Raw genomic sequence first — 18,512 nt, 5'->3', positions numbered from 1 at the left:
TCAAATATCCAGGGGAGTACATAAACACAACTAATGAGGGGTTCTGGGCTTGACCTGAGTTCCTCTGAAAAGGGGTGATAACATTATTCAAAACTTTAAAAATATATCTACCCTTTTGCAGTTCTAGAACTTACCCTAAGAAAACATTTGTAGGTACACAGTAAAAACCATGCAGAGCTGGGGATTTAGCTCAGCGGCACAAGTGCCTCCTGGTAAGTGTGAGGTCATGTGTTCAATCCCTAGTACCAAAAAAATAAAAATAAAATAAAATAAAATAATCATGTACAAGATTGTTTCTCACATTTCATATGGGAGCAGCTGACATGCTCCAGGCCCCAGCCAAGCATGGACAGAGGCAGAGAACATGGGACAGGCTTATGCCACATGTGTGTCCCAGGCAGCTGATCCATATCCCATGCTTGTGTGTTTATTCTTGTCTAATTTTCACGAGAGTCCCCTGAAGTGTTTGTAAACCGTTACCAATACCCAGTGGTTTCTGCACTGAGTACCTTGCCAAAGATCACACAGCAGAGCAGCCACAGGACGAACCAGCAGCATCACACACGTGCGGCTTGTCACAGGGTCGTGCTGGTGGGTACAGGGTGTGTCTCCATGGGAACATTTTTGGAATCAGAGAGATGGAAGACAGTGTTGTTGCCAGTGTGTGCTGAAGGTCAGTGCTGGCTCCAGCTTTGCTGGTGTGTGTGTGTGTGTGTGTGTGCGCGTGTGTGTGTGTATACATGTATGTGTGTGTATGTGTGTGCACATGTGTGCATACCCTCACCGACGCATGGCGATGCTGCTAGAGCTTCTGTCTTGGGTTGTAAATGCTGATCGTCTCTTTGTGGTAGGAACTGAGTTATCCTTCCACTGTGCTTTCCTGTGTACACGTGGCTTTTATTTTCCAGCTGGCATAAGTTACCGTATAATAATCAGAGAAGAGAATACCATACCACAGCTGTTAGTGGATATTTTGATGTCAGTGGCCCAGTAATTCAGATAACCTCAAAACCACACGATTTCTGAAATATTTATGAAGTAGGAAACATTTGGGTAATATACCACAGATGATGATGGAATTCTAATATTATACATGATATTATTTCTGTCCAGCTTGGATTTTTGGCCAGATTTTGCTTTTTGTAAGTATTCATTTTTTGCCAGTGAGATGTGGGTTCAGATCTGTTACAAACATTGAAAAGAAGATACTGAGAACAAATGAAAGTTCTTGTACCCGTGAGGAAGCCATTCACAGTGTGAACCCCAGCAGGCACAGGTGACTAATGGGGACTTCCTCTTTGAGCCGCTGCATCTGTCTGATTGTCTCTTTCCTGCACAGCGCAGTAGGCACAGACAGTGAGAGTGATCCGCGTGGAGTTTCCCTCAGGGGCCGGCAGATCCTGCCCCCTTGAGCTGGGTTGGCTCAGTGTTGATAGTTAAGCACAAGATCATTCTTAATTAACAGAGGCACAGAACAGCTCTCCAAGAATTCTCAGCTGCTGCGTCCTGGAATTCTCAAACAGTCCAAGTCCAAGCCCCTGATTTCTGGGAAGGTACTATTATGTGGTTTAAGGGAAGCTTAAAAATATCAACTTCCTTCATAAGTGGTAATAAGTTATTTAAACAGCTCTGCTTCTTAGAATTTATAAGTGATACAGACATTTTATCCTGATGACCACAAGAAAACTTCAATTCTGCCCACTGAGCCCAGAAGACAAAGTGAAAACAAATGCAGGAGAGGTTTATCTCCTCCTCAGCTCGCGTCAGTTCCTCACTCAGGCTCAGACTGAATGTCTCTGGGACGCATTGCCTGGGAGACAGGTTCTTAAGACATCAGCTCAGAGATCAGGAAGAGATGGTTCCAGAATCAGAGCAGGTACCTGGTGTTGGTGGGACTCATCATTTGGAGCCAGGCTTTTACTTCTTAGGAGACAGTTGCTACCACATTTGTTTGGTAGCAGCAATAGGCTGGGTTCCGTGATAGGCATGATAGTATATATGTGGTTTTGTTTAATGTAGTTTGCATTATTGCTTTTGGTTAAAGTGCCATGTCCAAACCACAGAGCATGTGACTGAGCCTGAACTCTATGTTTGCGTGCTCTCAAAGCGTTTGCTCTCTCATTCCCCACGAACCCCACTGACGTCTGTGATGGACTCTGTATTTAGAGTCTGGGTTTTAACTGCTTAATATGTTTTCTAGAAACCAAAGTTTCATGCCATTCTTTCCTAGCTGAATGGAAAGAGAGAGCTGTTCCTGTGAGTGTTTGCCTGGCACAGCATGGCTTCACGGTGGCTAAGGCGCCCTCCACATGCTCGTGCTCTTCTTCCTGGCACTGTTTTCAGACACCAGGGACAATAGAGATTAGGAGGGCACACTGGCTGCTTTGATTGCTCCAAGGGCCAAGAGGCTGTGGACACAATTGCTTTCCACCCCTTGACATCCTACTGGGTGTGAGATTAGGGAGGGTCAGGAAAGGAGGGAAATGAAGCTGTAAACACAGTAGACAGCTCACACGCTCCCCTGGAAGTTACACCCTTCCTGCATACTTAAGTGTTGTGGGCTTGTCCTGAACTTTTAGAGCCACTTGACACACTTTGCTTCGTGAAATAATTTTTATTACATGACACACGTGCATAATGCAGTTGAGCGTTTTCACGTAGTACAAGCAGAGGGCTTCAGTTCTTGTAAGCCACAATGTGCACCTGCTTCAGCGCCCTACACTTCCAGGAATCTCCTGTCCTGCAGGATGATCCTCTGAGTAGTCGACATGGCCTGCTGCCCTCCTTTGGGTGCAGAGAAAGCCTCTTCTTTAGACCTGTCGAGATTGGCAGGTACCTGGTGCTGATCTGGATGGCCGCCCCTGGGCATATGGGTTCCGGCTGCACCTAGGCAGCATGCAGCCGCCCTTCCAGCTGGCATGGTGGGCAAAGGTGCCCCACAAGACCCACGTGTCCCTTTCCCTTGAGCAAATCTTTGTCGAGACTCTCTGAATTTAGAATATCTGATAGCGTCCGTTCTCATAAGGATCAAGGTTTTGATTCCTATGATGTCCTTGGGTATCTTAGTAAAACTAGTGATTTCCTTCCTCCATAGAAGGGAGGAACCTGAGCCGCAGGACAGATCTGGGAGCACATCCCTTCACAGCTGCTATGCCTGGGTTCTTTATTTAGAAAGCCCAAGACGACGTGCTGTTGTCATTTTTATTAGAACACAGAAAACTTTTACTGTGTGGTTTACTACACAGAGAAGCAGATTGCTTTTACATAGCAGTTGTTCACAAGCAAATAAGCATCCCTAAAAGAAAGAGTTGCTAGGTATATAGGCTAGCCATGGTGGGTAGAGGGGATGGGGTTATGCAGATCAGGCTCCCTGATTGTATGTGAACATGTTCAAATTGCACAATAACTTAATCGGACGATAAGGATCTTCAGGGGACATTTTGTCATGAGAGAGTGTTAGACCATAATTACAAAAGAAAAAAAAAACATAGAAGTTTATCATATTCTAGGCTCGAGGGTTCTGGAGAGAGTTTATGGAATTGAAGTACATTTACTTAATTCTGAATGATTGCTAAGAACTAAAAAACAAAAGAAAGACATTTTCTGTAAGAAACAGTGGGATAAAAAATACAAGGTGTGAATCAGTTTTACCCGGATGGGAAATGTCAGAATGTGAATTCTGAGAAATAAGCAAGACGGCCTGATAACCTGTCCATGTACCTGAGTGCTTCCCATGTGGCTGTGACAACTGTTAGCCCACATTTTAAATTATGTTTATTTTTAGTTTATACCCATTATGGATAAATACTGTGGTTACATATATTATTTAAGAATCTTTATATCAATTTTTAAGGGAGGAAGTAAAAAGACTGTGCATGAAGGTAACTGTGAAGCAGTTTTATAAATACACATTCTCTTTTGAGTACTTGATGCACTTATTAAATATAGGTATCAGTAGAAAAGGACAGACGGAGTACTGGGGTATCTTGGAGGGAGGAGTCAAGTCTCCTGTAATAGTGTTTCCTGTGTCCCAGGGACGCATCAGTAGGGACCTTCCTGAGTCCCCTCCAGCGATGCTGTTGGCTCCATAGTGAGCCCCAGAAGGATACACACTTCACAGAGTCCCCAGGAAGCCTGGGTCAGGATCAGGCTGTTTTTCCACACCCTTGGCTCAGCTTTGCTGCCTGTGGAACCTACAACCTGTTTGTTTGAAGAATCACTGGATCTTATTCGCTCTGCATTTTGAAGGCCAAACTCATACGAAGTTCATTGCCTTTGACTTGTTTCCTTAAGAAAGATAACAGCATGTGATGCAGTTTATTGATTTATATGCTTTCCCTGCAGATCCCACCTGAGCAGATTAATGTGTCTGTCTACCAATTTTACCTTTTGCTAATCTGTTACTGTCTTTGCAGTCACTGAGGAAGTATAGTGAAGGAGCCTGCACCGGTCTGAATTTTTGTATTTTATGAATGAATGCTTGAGTGACCAAAAGCTGTTAAAAGATGTGTGGTAGAAGTTAATGTGTCATCTGTCAGGTTCTTATTTTCTTCCTTAAACTGAGCCCTGAGTGCCCTGAAATTAACAAAGTAGGCTTTGAGCTGTGAGTGCGTGTATGCGCACATGCACGCACGTGTTTGTGTGTGTGTGTGTGTGTGTGTGTGTGTGTGTGTATCAGAGTCATCTCTGACCTAACTTTTGGAACTGGAATTATACTTTCATATTCCTGCATAGTACTGGTCTAGACTCCTGTAGCTTGGGTGATATATTTAACAGATACGTTTGCATTAGATACCAGCGGTAGGAAATAACTTCCTTTTGAGACTGAACTGTTTGACTGTCTTGTTTATTTTCTCAATTTAATGTAGAACATGTATGTGTAGCGTTTCGTATGATATCAGTTACTTGCATCTGGTCCGCGGGAGAGAAGTGGACTTCCATGTATGTCTTCATGTATCTTCTTCATGCTGTTTGATAAGCGGGATCCTCTGCCTTCCCTGTGTCCCTCCCCACGGTGGAATAAAGGTGCTTTTTGTCCCACTGTAGATTGGCGGGTGCTGCAGCCTCACTGTGTTCTGCGTGCGGGACAACAGACTGACGCGGATACCTGCCGAGGTGTCACAGGCAACAGAACTTCACGTCTTGGATGTGGCCGGGAACAGGTGAGCGTGGCCTCATGGGCCAGAACTGCAGGCCAGTGCTTTGCACCAGTGGGTTCCTGGGGGTCTTGCGGTGACGGTGCCCATTGAGCCTGGTGGCATAGGGAAGGTCGGGGTGCTATAAAGCTGGAGCAGACACTTCCACAGAGCATCAAGGACAGGGCAGCTTGAGAAGCAACACCCGCAGAGAGGGGCACTTAGGCTCTGTCTCAGTTTCTGTAAGGAGCTCTTTTTAAGTCAGAGTGGGCCTGGGAGTTTCCTTGCCTCGAAACGCGCTTGAATGAGTCTGAGCTTTCTTTTTAAGGGCGGGTCTGGCTGTGTTGCCCAGGGTGCTCTTGAACTCTTGATCTCAAGTGGTCATCTCCCTCAGCGTTTCTCCAACTGGGACTGCAGGTGAGGCCAGCTCACTTTTAATCAGGGGTCCTGAATGATACACTGTGCTGGGGACTCAAAATCCCTGAGATTGTCAATAAAGCTGTGTGGCGTGAGGCTCTGCAGCTAATGTCATGTGTCATTGCTTCACTGGCTCTTGAAGCCTTCACTGTGAGTCTGCGTTAGGGGTCAGCCCTGCCGAAGCGGTCACAGCGCCGTGTGGCAGTCACCTGTCTGTGAGTCTGTAACCCCGCTGCACCAGGAGCTGCCTCAGGTGGCTGCTGGCTCTCCTGTTCCTCCCAGGTGCTGGGATACCTTCACATGAAAATGTTACTGGTTTTAGTTTTACTAGAAGAAGTAGCATGACATTGCAGAATGTCCCCATCAGTAGTTCTTTTGCCAAAAAGGATGTAAAAATTACTGTTGGACATGATGTGGTTAGATGGGTGAGAAAGTGTCCACCAGGGAAAGCTGGTCTTTGGCTTTCTAGGTAATGATCAGCAGTGTGAGGAGTGCTGATGAGCTGGTCACTTAGGTCAGGGAGCCCCATTTTTCATCCGGCTAATGGACTGTGGACAGCAGGCTGAAATAAGCTAGAGTCTGGAGTGAGTTGGGAGCTCTGTGTGCTCGCTTTTGTAAAGGTCAGTGCTTTCTGGGCAGCTTCAGAGATTCTTCAGACCAGTAAGTGGTTGCTGAAAACTCGAGATGGACGTGGGCTGAATGGTGAATTTCTGCTGAGGTAAACCTCTTAAGAGCTGTTGTGGGGAGAGCAGGGTGCCTTTCTCCTGCCTTTCCCTCCAGCGCAGGCAGTGGTTGCAGTAACTGGACATTCCTTGCCTCTCACCACAGGTGAGCATGAGTGTGTGTGTTACTAGTTCTTGAGAAGAAAGATGCTATGGTGTCTGAAACTGCCTTTCACATGCATGAAGGCCTCCTTCTTCTGTTCTCAGAAGACGGAAAATTTTAACTTTTATTATGCTTCAGGCAGGATGGAGCAGTCCAATTAAAGAGCTGAATTATATGGCCATGTAGCGTGTGTGTGTGTGTGTGTGTGTGTGTGTGTGTGTGTGTGTGTGTGTCTCCCCCAGGCCACAGTGAGTCAAGGAAGGCTGGCCATGGCCACCAGTCTGTGTGCTGTTAATCCATGCAAATGTAGGCATAGAACCAAATTTTAAGATTATGTAAATATGCAATCATTACTTACTTAAAAGTATCAGTATTGAAACTAGTAATAAATGTTACCATGTCTGACTCCTGGCTTGCAGAAGTGTGGCTGCATGGAAAACTACAGAATACACCAGGAGGGTGTGCCTCCCTTTAGCAAGTGTCTGCCAGGGAAAGCCCATGGGAGAGCGCAGAAGCTGGCTTCTGCCTGTCAGAGAGTAACAAGAAAGACTGCACAGCATGACTAGGAAACCAAGGGTCAAGCCCACAGTGCCAGCACGGAAGGGGAGTCTTGTATCCTCCGCTCCCGTGGGCACAGAATACAGAGTTACTCCTAAAGGCTCCGCAGGGCATCTGCCATGCACACAGAACCGGCTGTGAGGGGTCTTCCCCGCAGTGCGACAGTGCCCAGCACCAGAAACACGTGGCTGTCAGTGGGGAGATGTGCGAGCCTTTGAATTTCGTGAATTTCATGAGTTCCTGATCCTAACAGTGAAATGACCACAGGGCATATCGCCATTCTGTGGGATGTTTAGTCAGAAACTGAACTGTTTCCCTGGTTGTGGTGTGGAAGGAATCCTGGGGTATTGAGTGAAACAGTGTTAGCAGAGCTCAGGCAATTTAGCAAGACCCTGCCCCGCCAAAAAATAAGGGTTGGGGATACAGCCTAGTATAGCGGCCCTGCCTGGTTCAGTCCCCAGCATCAAAGGGAAAAGACAAAAGAAAAAAGCCAGTGTTGAGTGGAGCATGGAACTAGCTCCATTATTTTCTAGCTCTAAAAACTCTTATCTGTGTAGAACGCTCAACCATTGTTACAGGAGGGCTCAGGACCTGCAGGTACTGGGGTTTACTTTGGAGATTTTGGTATTGTTAGATTTTTTTAAATGACTATATTCTCAATTTATACATATTTTAAAAATACAGTTTAAAACTAAAAAATTCTAGTAGGGAACAACAAACAGAGTAAAGTTGTAAAAAGTGTCCAGCCTTTATACTGCATGATGCAGTAGCTGTGTTTTGTTTAGGAATTAAATAATTTGATAAAGTACTCTCTAGAGCAGGCCTGAGGGATTCACCAGGTCACTCGGGCTGCCTTGATTGTAGACATAACTAGAAACGAGGTGTTCACAATTTGGTCATTCGTTGCTTTTGTCCTGTACCATTGGTGTAAGTAGTAACCATGGGCTTTTTATTCCCGGCAATGTGTCCTGAATAAAACGTAGAGCTGTGTACAGACAGGGCTGGGGTTCTTGTGTTGGCTCTGTTTACTGTGTAGTACACATAAGGTACCAGAATAACACAAGAATGTATTATTAACTCCTCTGGAAAACAGGAACAAAGTTTTGCTTTTTGCCTGTTTTCTGATGTGTAGCTGTGGTGGTGCTCCTCGGAGAAACAGAAGAGTTTGTGTGTGCATGTGTATGTGTGTGTGTGTGTGTGTGTCTCCCCCAGGCCACAGTGAGTCACTGAAAGCTGGCCATGGCCACCAGTCTGTGTGCAGACACAAAGACAGGGCCTTTTTTTTCCTGGTGCCGCTGCTGGGACCACTGCTGTGCACAGGACAGCAGGGGGCGAGTTCCCTTGTGGTGCAAACTCGGCCAGCAGCGTCCACAGTGAAGCAGCACTTTCTTTGCTAGAAAACCAGTGCTGTAGACACTGGGTCTAAGCTGAAACATGACAAAGCGCTGTTTGTACAGCCCCCGTCCCCTGTCTTAGCTCTCCTCCTCTGGTCTCTCATCCTTGACAGCTGCCGGCAGTGGTCTTCTCAGTGTTCTCCTTATGCTGAGTGTTCAGTGGGAGGCGGCGTTTTGTGCCGGTTCCAAGCCTTGGTTCCTTTCTCAGGGTGTCATGGTGGGAAGCAGAGTGCTGACCGTGCTGACTATCCTTTCATTCCATAAAATGAAAGGATTTGGTGTACTCCAGGATTCTACAGCGTCTAACGGGTATCCTTTAAAAAATCATGCCTGTCACAATGACTAGCAGAGACGTACCTTTAGCTTCCTTATGTTTGGGAATATGTGTTTTTGTGTACGCACTAGGTTTTGTGTACGCACTAGCGATTTCTATTCCATTTGAGCGCAAACACCTCTGAGGAAGGAGAGCTGGCGCCCAGAGGAAATCCACTTTCCCCTCTCGTCCTTTGGACGGCTCGTCCTGTGAGCAGCTCCTTCAGGCTGTGCCGGCTTGGCCCTTGCTGGTGAAGCCCTGTGTGCTCAGCACCCCGTCCCCATGGAGGCGTGCAGGCAGGTATGACAGGAGCTCAGTGTAGCACCTGTCTCAGAGGAGGGATGGCCAGCCCCTGCTGTGCCGGTGCCCAGGGAGGACCGGCTTCTCGTCGCTGCAGCTGGCGCATCACAGATGTTCCCGAGCATCGCTCTTGTGCCACACTTAGTTCCATCATGCTCTCTCTGCACTCTGACTTTCCAGCTCCATTTATTGTAGTGACAACCAGTGTATGCTTGCGTTTTACCAGATGGGCTTTATGACCCTGGAGTGCAGCCTCTTTTCATATCTCTGTGCAGAGATCGAATGTGTTTCCCACAAGTTCTATCAACTTGAAATTCTAACAACACTGCTCATTGGTGAGATAAACGTAGCCTTCCCATGCACTAACGGAGATAGGTATGTGTCTGTCTACAAAGTCACTTCTATAATTGATGTTGCATTGAATGACAAGGCATCCTTAGAGTGAAAATACTTGGTGAAAAGTAACTTCAATTCCTAAAACCGTGACCCTCTGGTATACATACAGCTCTCAGGGTAAAGTGTTGCTTTTCCGCAGAGCAGTGTTCTCCCTGGTGGCATGTGAGCACCTGGGCTTTCCTGAGGGCTGTCCTGCATGTCCCTCGTAGGCTCTGAGCAATGTTCCTGGCCTTTACCTGGCAGTAGACTCCTCCTCAGCCAGTTTGCAGATGTTTCCAAGTGTCCCACAGGGGTAAAATCTTCTCTGGTTGAGAAGCTCTGCGTTACAGCAACGTTTTGCAAGTAATAATTATGCATGGCTTCCCCGGGGGTCTTTACCTAGCAGATTTCACAAGTTGCAGCCAGGCTGACAAATATCTTTGACCCATAAGTGTTAAACCAATCTTTAGGTGCCGCATTATAACTTTGAGTGCTTCTTGTGGATTACCTCTTATGAAATTGAAACACTGTAATGTAGGTATTAATTATCATCTGTCTGAGAGGGGGGAGCATCCAGAAACAGGTAGATAAAAGTTTAAAATGGAAATAATTGAATAATCTCCCCAGAGGAAGGCAGTGCTGTCAGTGAATTGGGTCTTTGTCTGTTATTCAACCACTTGAGCCCTCCATCCTCAAGTGAAGGTCCTGCCGCCCATACTAATCTGCCAGGTGCCCGAAGCTGCTGCCACCCTGCCCAGGACTTGTGGAGTGAGAACTCCTGCGTCTGGCCCTACCAGTGCTGCTGCTTCTCACTCAGCGCAGGCCTTGTCCTGCACCCTGACATTCTCAGTTTTCTGTCCCCTGGCCTCCAACCCCAGTAAGCATGGTGGTGATGGTGAAGCTCTGAGGCCTGCTGAAGCCTTGACTGGGAAAGACTGAGTTTCTCATTGTGTTATAAATAGGGCAGTTTTTCTGCACTTTGAACTCGGTCTCAGGAGCTCCTTGTGAATCCCTTCCCACTTTTTATAACAAGAAGTAGTTTGCCAGGGGCTCTGAGGTTGTGATGTCTCTCTTGGTTCCACGGCAGGTTGTTGCATCTGCCACTGTCCCTGACCACCTTGAAGCTGAAGGCTCTGTGGTTATCTGACAACCAGTCCCAGCCTCTGCTCACCTTTCAGACGGACACAGACCACGCCACGGGAGAGAAGATCTTAACCTGTGTCTTGCTGCCTCAGCTGCCTTCTGAACCGACCTGTCAAGGTGAGTCTCGGGGCAGTGTCCCCATGGCTGGGACCATCCACTCGTTGGGCCCTGCTTGGTTAGGTTTTATTGGGTTTGCGGGGATCCTTCAGGGAAATTCTCCTACACCCTTACAAAAAGAGGGCCTCCCACAGCACTTTAAAATTTGGGGAGCAGCCTTTTGGATTTAATGATAGTTAACAGCTCCTAAGAAGAGCAACAGGCTCTTAAAATCTGAGCGGACAGCTCAGATGATTAGCAGCAAACATCTCTGGCACACTGTCTTCAAACCAGTGAGTTATTTTGAGTCACTGTGTACGTATTCTGTGTGGCTTTAAGAAAATATTCGTGCTAACATGAAGATGCTATTAGAAACCTTCTCTGAACGCTGAGTCTGATGGAACCGAAGTGCCCTTGAGGAGTGAGAGCTTCCAAGCAGCAGAGCTGGAAGCCACCTTGCCAGTCCCAGCTGCTGAGTGAGCTTTTTAAGGCCAAAAGAGAAAAAAGTGGTAAAATGTCAGCAGGGAAAGTTCCAGCGTCCAACCTGTGTGGCCACATCACTGCAGGAAAAATGTTGAAGTTACTATGTGACAGAGAATTCTGGAAAGGACTCTTCCAATCACTGACATTGTATAACATTTCTTAGGGAAATGCATTGATAGAGCAGGTGTTTTATATGATCTCAAGTGGAAATATATGCCATTAAAAGCAAAGGGCGCCCTGCCGAGCCCCTGGCTGTTTTTGATATTTGCAGTAGGTGGAACCGAGGGCTCAGAGGTCACATAGCACAGTATCTGCCCCCCCGCCCCTGCACTTCTGGTGTTGCCCCTCTGGCTGTCCCTGCGGGGGCCTGCGTAGTGGGCCCTCAAATCACAGCCTCCGCGTGGTGGCCCCTGCTCATGTGACCTGTGTCCCTGCAGAGAACCTGCCTCGTTGTGGTGCCCTGGAGAGCCTGGTGCACGACGTCTCCGATGACGCCTGGAGTATGCGTGCAGTGCACCGAGTTAGTGCCATCCGGTTTTTGGATGATGAAAAAGAGGAAGACGAAAACGAAACGGTAAGGAGGTGGAGACTTTTCCTCTGTGGGAGTTCACGTAGAACCTTTCCGCAATTTGGCGTGACACTCAGCAAGGACTTGGGGTTGTCTCAGAGTACGTCCTCTGCTTTGCCTTTCACATGAGAAGTTTTTTAAGGAAACAAAACTACGTACTTGTGTGTCACAAAATGTAAACAAGGCAGATGGAACTTCTGTTATTGCAATTTGAATAGTTCGTAGAGCGTTTTCTCCCCCGAGGAAGTTTCCACACCTGCCCCCGTTTCCTTAAAATCGGGGCTTTGCCTTTTTCTGTAAGTGAAGCCCCTTCCTGTCTTCTGGCTGCATTCCCACGTCATGCTGCACCCCGACGCCGGACTTCTCTCTTTCCACGGAACCAGGCTGCTTTCACCTTCGCACTGCAGGCCTGTGTGCTCCTTGGAAACCTTAGCGAGTTTTCATCCAGAAATTGGGAGTTGCTGGAAAATCTGTAACCCCTCATCCTTCTGTTAGTCGTGTTTAAAAGTCTCCCTCCAGGAGTCAGTGACAGCTCTTGACATCTTCCCACCAATTGGCTTGGCTTTGGAAATTCCTTGTGCCAAGTGGGATTTCCTTACTCGGTGCCTAGAGGGAGGACCAGCCACACCCAGACAGGGACAGATTTTCAGCCACTGCAGAAAGTCTCTGTTATTTCAGCTGTCACCAGATGGGATGCAGAGCATTTTTCAGTAATGGAGTATACAGAGGGGAGCTAGGGATGCCAGGATGGCCTCCACCTCAGAGCCACCTCAGGGCTCACTGTGATCCTAGGCTGAGGGTGATTATCTGCCGTCTCCTCAGCCTAGGTAGTACTCAGCCAGGGTTGGGTCCGCCAGTGTCCTTCCCCCTGAGCCCAGCGTGAGTTATTCAGAGGTCCACACTTGCTGCTGTGACCTGCTAAACAACAAGTGGCATTGTAAACGACACGAATGTTAAATGTCCCCCACCCTGTCACTTAGCCTCCAGCACTGTGGTTCATTAAGAGTATGAACGGGGCTATCTTCAGCGGGGGCGGGTGGGGGGCTGGAAAGTAGCACAGTAAGAAATGAACCCCTCAGTCTTCCCTTTCTTTTCACTTCCCATGCCTCGAGGATCAAAGCTCACAGGACCACTTTGGATGCAGAACATCACTGTGACTTTATTTAGGGCTTTATTCACTCATTCCTACTTCTGCGTCCAACGATCACATCTTAATTTTAGATACTTCCTTTGTAGAAACATTTCCATTGTACACTAGTCTCCTAGTTTGAAGGTGTTCTTTTGCTTCTACTGTGAGTGGATAAGTTGCACAAGGCGCTTCCCCTGCCACTGGCTACCACGATGAGTGGGAAAGGCCCACGGTTTGAAGCAAGCTCTTCCACCCACGTTGCCTCGCAGCTGCTAGGCCTGTAGAGAGTTGTGTGGAATGCTCGCTCCTTGAAGCTGCGTATTTTGAAAAACAAATGGAGTAAAAGCAGAACACTCACTGTGCTCTCTGTTTTTAGAGAACACTTCTAAGGCGAGCTACGCCGCACCCCGGGGAGCTGAAGAGCATGAAGAAGACGGTGGAGAATTTACGGAATGATATGAACGCTGCTAAGGGGCTGGATTCCAACAAGAACGAGGTCAATCACGCCCTTGACCGAGTGACCACTTCCGTGTAGCCCTCGCCGCGGGACTGGCCTCCTGTGTCTTCCCCTGCTGTCCAGACGTCCTGTCTGTCCTCACCAGCGCCTGTGTCGCCTGCCATTCCTGGTGGGCGCTGCCCTCCTGCCCAGGAAGTGCCTTACTGCCCCCGTCCAGTCGCCATTCAGTGGTCTCCTGGCCTGGTTGTTTTTCTTTTGACTTCGGTTGTTTGTAATAGGCAGAATACACTACTGTAAACATCTGGCCTTCGTTTCTGTCTTATGTTGGGGTGAGAGTGAGCAGGATAGGGAATTATATCCCCTTCCTTCCGTGCAGTGCTGGGACATTTTGAACCCAAGTTCTCTTGAACCTACTGATGGGAGGTGGTTTTGTGTACAGGGAAAAACTGATACTTTTTTAACCTTGTTCGGCAGCTCAGATGGTGTAAATTTTAAGATTTTGTATAGGTATTTCATAATGAAAATATGTATTTCTCTTTCGTTATCTTGCAGACGGTACATATTTTAGGATTTGTGCAAGAAAACAAACCAGTCTTCAAGTATTTGTTTCTACTTGTACTACCCACTTGTGCCTTACTGTGTCCCCTGTCACCTGAACTGGTCGTGAATGGTGGCGTCACTGAGACTGGGAATGTGGGCCTTTTTCAGCAGTGCTGGATTCTAATCAGCAGTCTGCTTGGTAGACTTATTTTTAACCAAAAAGATGAGTTACCAATAATGTGTGAGTTATATTGGTTGATGTTTTTTGAATGATGAACCAAAGGACTAGGCCACAAATAATTTCTTACTCTTTACCTTTTGATGAATAAGTGTTTTTTTAGTGAGTGCAGTATCAGACTGTGTCCTCTCCAAAGGCATGTGCCATTTGTACAATACGATAGAGCAGAAAAGCACAAGAGAAGTCCGGTTCAGAAATTCAGTGGGTAAATTATGTATTGCAAATAAAGTGATTCTTACTGAAGACAGCTTTAAAAGTTTTATATGCAGATATAAGACCATAATACAGTAAAATAACGTATACCACCATAATAGAAATGTTGCTATCTTTGTAAGTGCAATTTAATTTGTAAATAGAGGTTGAATCAAAATATAACAAAGAAATGCTTCAAGAGTTAATTTTAAGCCTGCTAATTTAAGGGTTGGGAGGGAGAGTTTCCACGTGTTTCTATTCATTCCTGAATGCTGTGATGAATGAGAGATGGGGAATGCCAGGCACTCTGTAGTTTCTGGTTTTTTGTTTTTTTTTTTTTTTTTTTTTTTACGGGAAAGGGTTTTCTCCATGAAATAAACTTAGCGTGGACATCGGGCAGTGGCTTTTTCATCTTATTATTACTTTGTGTGTTCAGATGGTGGCAGACACCTTGGTGTTCATGTGCGCGTTGCCCCTGGGAAGTGTCAGCCCCTCCGTTCTGAGCAGGTCCTGGGCCCCAGCACTGGGATCCGCAGCCTGGCCCACCAGACCCCTGTGGACCTGTTTTCAACCTACTGTGCAAACACCCTCCATTACTTCTGTACATTTACTCTGGATTTGCTCACCATTTTAGGTGGGGTGTGTGCATATATTCATGTATTTTAGAAGCTTCTTTATCGAGCAAAACACCTAGCAGCGAGTGGTTTGGGCCCGTCAGTTCATGCCTTGCTGTCTAATCCCTGGGTAACTATTTTCTTATTTCCTTTTCAAGATTTCGGCTCATAAGCTGATTATAGATAAGCAAACTGATCCTGTTTAAGTAGAGTTGTCTTGACACCAAAGAACAATTGTACTAATAATCCACTGTTTAGCACTGTTTTTCATGGGTGTCGTGAAGGAGAAAAAGATATACAGAAATGGTGTAGGCGCTTGAATTCTTCTAGGAAATAACATAATACCTAATCCTATAGCCTATTTTATTTCCTTTTCACTGGTGTGTTTTTCATTTGGGAAATCTTATTTGTTCCATCTTAATCTTTATGTTGGGCACTACTTTTTAATTTCAGGAAGGTGGAACCAAATGTAGGCTTCACAATGGAATTAACACCAACAAAACAGGCCCAATCTGGGAATGTCCCAGGCCTTTTCAAGAAGGGAAACTACGAGAAAACACACCTTTGCCTTGTAAGGCCAGGTTCAGGGTTCCTGAGTTTTTCTAGCCAGAGTTCCTTACCCTGGCCTGTACTCTCCTTTTGGGAGGGAGGGGAACAGTGTCCAGCCTGCCTGTTGGTGTCGTGAGGAGGAACAGGAAAAGCAGGAGAGCAGATCAGGAGGATCTGTTCTCTCTTGCTTTTTTCCCAAGCCATGTATTTCCTGCTTTTAGTAAAGAAACCACCAGAGAGGATAAAACACTGACAAAAGATTGGAGGAGGTGAAATGAAGTCCTTGATGGGAGAAAGAGGGACTGAGAAAAAACTGCAGAATAATTGCCCGGATGTTTCTTTTCATTCATGTGTGATTTTGTTTTGTTTGTTCCTTTGTTTTGTCTTTTTGAGACAGGGTCTTGCTATGCAGTTCAGGCTGCCTGGAGCTCATCTTGGAGCCTAGGCTGGTCTTGGACGTGCCCGATCCTCCTGCCTCAGCCTCTCCAGTGCTGGGATTACTGGCATGTGCCACCATGCACAGCTTGGATGTTGCTTTGTTTCTTGAATGTTTAGACTAATATATCTTACCACCCATTTTATTTAAAAACTGGACTGAGATCCACCACACCCAAGTAGACGCTAATGGGTGGGCGGAGGCTGGGAAAGCTCTCTCCGTGTCAGACTGCTGTGATGCTGGTCCTGCCCAGGGTTAGGGACAGCGTTGCGGGCGTGTCCACCGCGTGTGTGGCAGAGAGCTGCTGAGGAGAAGGTGATGAGAGTAAGCCTTTTGCTAATGCCTTCGAGAGCTGAAATCTCATCTTCCCCAACTGTCTGGGGCTCTTGTCATCCAGTTTCCAAAAAGCAAAACAAAGCATGTTTTTATTATAGAAAAATCAAAGCATACAAATGTAGAATCATTTCATGTACCTTCTTACACCTGTCACCCCCCTCAACAATTATCAGCACAAAATCGTACTATATATACTAAGGCTTTTTAAAGGGATCAAATGAATGTTTCAAAACACATAAGATGTTGCCTACACAATGAATTAAAAAACAACAACAGAACCCCAAGTGTGTGGGTCCTTTGAAATAGTACTCTGGGCTGCAAAGGCTTGAGTTGACACAGACAGACACGGATGTGAGTTTGAATCCCACCTTGCCATGTGGATTCAGAGCAACCACTTAGCTTCTCTGAGCCTTGCGTCCTTTCTCTGTGAAGTGGAGCAGTAACCCCTCTCAGAATTCTGAACAAGGACTAAGGAGTGCAGGAACCACAGCTTCCAGTGGCCGCCGTCACAGGTCTCACTGCTGCTATCCGTCTACCTGTGGCATCCACAGCGAGGGCACACAGGTTTCCATCGTGGGTAATCCGTGGAGGAAAGCCCATTGGAAACAGTGCAGCATGCTCCTGCCCCTGCGGGACATTTTGTCCTGAAAGCAGGCATGTGATGGGCAAGGGAAGCCAACAGAAGAGCCCCAGCCAGTCACTTTTGTCTGCGGGCTGTGTGGAGGGCTGGAGAGGCGGCTCTACGCCTACAGGTGGGTCAGGGCTGGGTGGCTTCACACTGTTGAGTGCCTGTGCCGGGTATGGACTTCTGTCAGGGCTAGAAGGTGGGTTCTCCAGATTTCTTTGACAGTGTTAACATCTAAACAAATTGGGAGCTGACTGCCTGAGGCCATAACTACGGGAACGTGACTCCCACTTACTGAGGGTGCCCCACACCGAGCATATTCACCTAGTTTCAACTTTCTAGAACATTCTCATGGAGTAGGTAGTGGTGCCATTTTCAACTGGCAAAGGAGAAAATTAAGATTTATGTAAGTTTCATAATTTTCCCCAGACTAAGCAGTGAATGACAGTGGAATTTAAATTCACCTCTCTGTGGCCAGCGTCTGGGGTTCCAATGAATCACTCCCTTCTCTTGCTTTGCTTTCCATCCCTAGCCCATGTTCTCTGTGCCTCCAGTTACGTTTGGAGCTGTGTTGATGGCGGTTCTGTTCCACTTCATCAAGGTGGTTTGGGTCCAGGTGAACAGAGGGTGGCCTGGAGCTGAGTGGCCTTGAGCTGCCCCTTCCCTGAGCTTCACTGTGCCGCGTGTGCCCAGCCGGTCCCCACGCCGTCATCCACCCAGCTCCTGTCCTGTTGTTCAAGTTGAGGACTTGCACATGGTCCTTGCGTTTTTGTAAGAAACTTGGAGGAGGAGTGGCTGACCACAGAAGTTGATACATTTTCAGTACAACTGGATCATCAGCTGGGTATCTAGTTCTCTGAGAGCTTTTAAAACCGGCACTTAGCTCTAGAAGAAGCTGATTAGTCGGAAAGGGTTTGTTTGCTTGTTTGTTTGTCTGTTTTATCCTAGCTACCTTTAATGCCTGTCCTTGGAGAAGAGACAGGTAATAAACACTTGGAAACCTGTTGCACTCCAGACTGCCCTCCATGCTGTTGGCGGTGGGGTGGGGGCATAAAAAAGGTGTCTCGTAATTTATTACTTAAAATTTTTCTTTTAAGGAAACATTGTTGTCAAAGACTTGACAAATACTGGTTGCTGTTACTTAGGCACTTCTAACTGAAGAAGCAGAAAGCAGGAAAAACATAGAAAATGTGTGTGACGGTTGGTAGGAGAGGCCCTGGACAGCCTTCCCACTCAGGACACCGGCTTGTCTGGACCCTAGACATGCAGACAATGCTTTCACCTTGTTCCTGGCTGCAGCCCTCGTGGCGTGGCCAGGCTGCACACCTGGTCCCCACTCCCCGCCCTCCCGCAGCGGGAGGTGCGAGTGCTTGTTTGTTAAGCCTCACATCACAGCTTGGAAAAACAAGGAGCAGGTACTTGTCCGGGCAGCGCGTGTCTCCCTGAAGTCTCATCCTGCCCTCTGGCCCAGGGCGCAGTGGGTGGGGTGAGTTTCGGTGTGAGTTTGGCAGGTTTCGGGGAGCCCGTGGGCTGGTTCTCTGTGGTGTGCAGCATTTTGGAACGCGTGAGGGAACAAAGTGATGCCGTGGATGGCCGGGGAGCTGTCACGCTCCTGCGCTGCTGTCCCAGTCATGGCTGAGTGTGTCGCACTCAGAGTGTAACGCATTGGTAAGAAGCCCTAGTCCATCAGCACCTTCACCTGGACCCCAGAGGGCGGGCACGTGGCAGACTCACCAGGAGGCAAGATGCCTGCCTGCTGTGGACTCTCTACCTCCCTGGCTCCTGGGTA

At 47.2% G+C, this 18,512-nt stretch overlaps 1 protein-coding gene across 2 annotated transcripts in view; it reads left to right on the top strand.

Annotated features, from left to right (window-relative positions):
- The window catches only part of Lrrc1 (leucine rich repeat containing 1), a 112,482-nt gene extending 98,113 nt beyond the window's left edge, over nt 1–14,369 (top strand). For both annotated transcript variants that reach the window (XM_063253823.1, XM_063253825.1), the window contains exons 11-14: nt 5,047–5,162; nt 10,405–10,577; nt 11,477–11,613; nt 13,113–14,369. In XM_063253823.1, the coding sequence (XP_063109893.1) occupies nt 5,047–5,162; nt 10,405–10,577; nt 11,477–11,613; nt 13,113–13,271 (585 nt within the window). In that variant the 3' untranslated portion in view covers nt 13,272–14,369. The remainder of the gene's footprint in view (nt 1–5,046; nt 5,163–10,404; nt 10,578–11,476; nt 11,614–13,112) is intronic.
- Nucleotides 14,370–18,512: the final 4,143 nt, after the last annotated feature.

Source organism: Cavia porcellus, unplaced genomic scaffold, assembly GCF_034190915.1.
Source record: "Cavia porcellus strain 051 isolate PalLab524CR breed Dunkin Hartley unplaced genomic scaffold, mCavPor4.1 scaffold_7, whole genome shotgun sequence".
Classification (NCBI taxonomy): domain Eukaryota; kingdom Metazoa; phylum Chordata; class Mammalia; order Rodentia; family Caviidae; genus Cavia; species Cavia porcellus.
The sequence above is the reverse complement of the archived record's forward strand: the minus strand, read 5'-3'. Positions and strand labels throughout refer to the sequence as shown.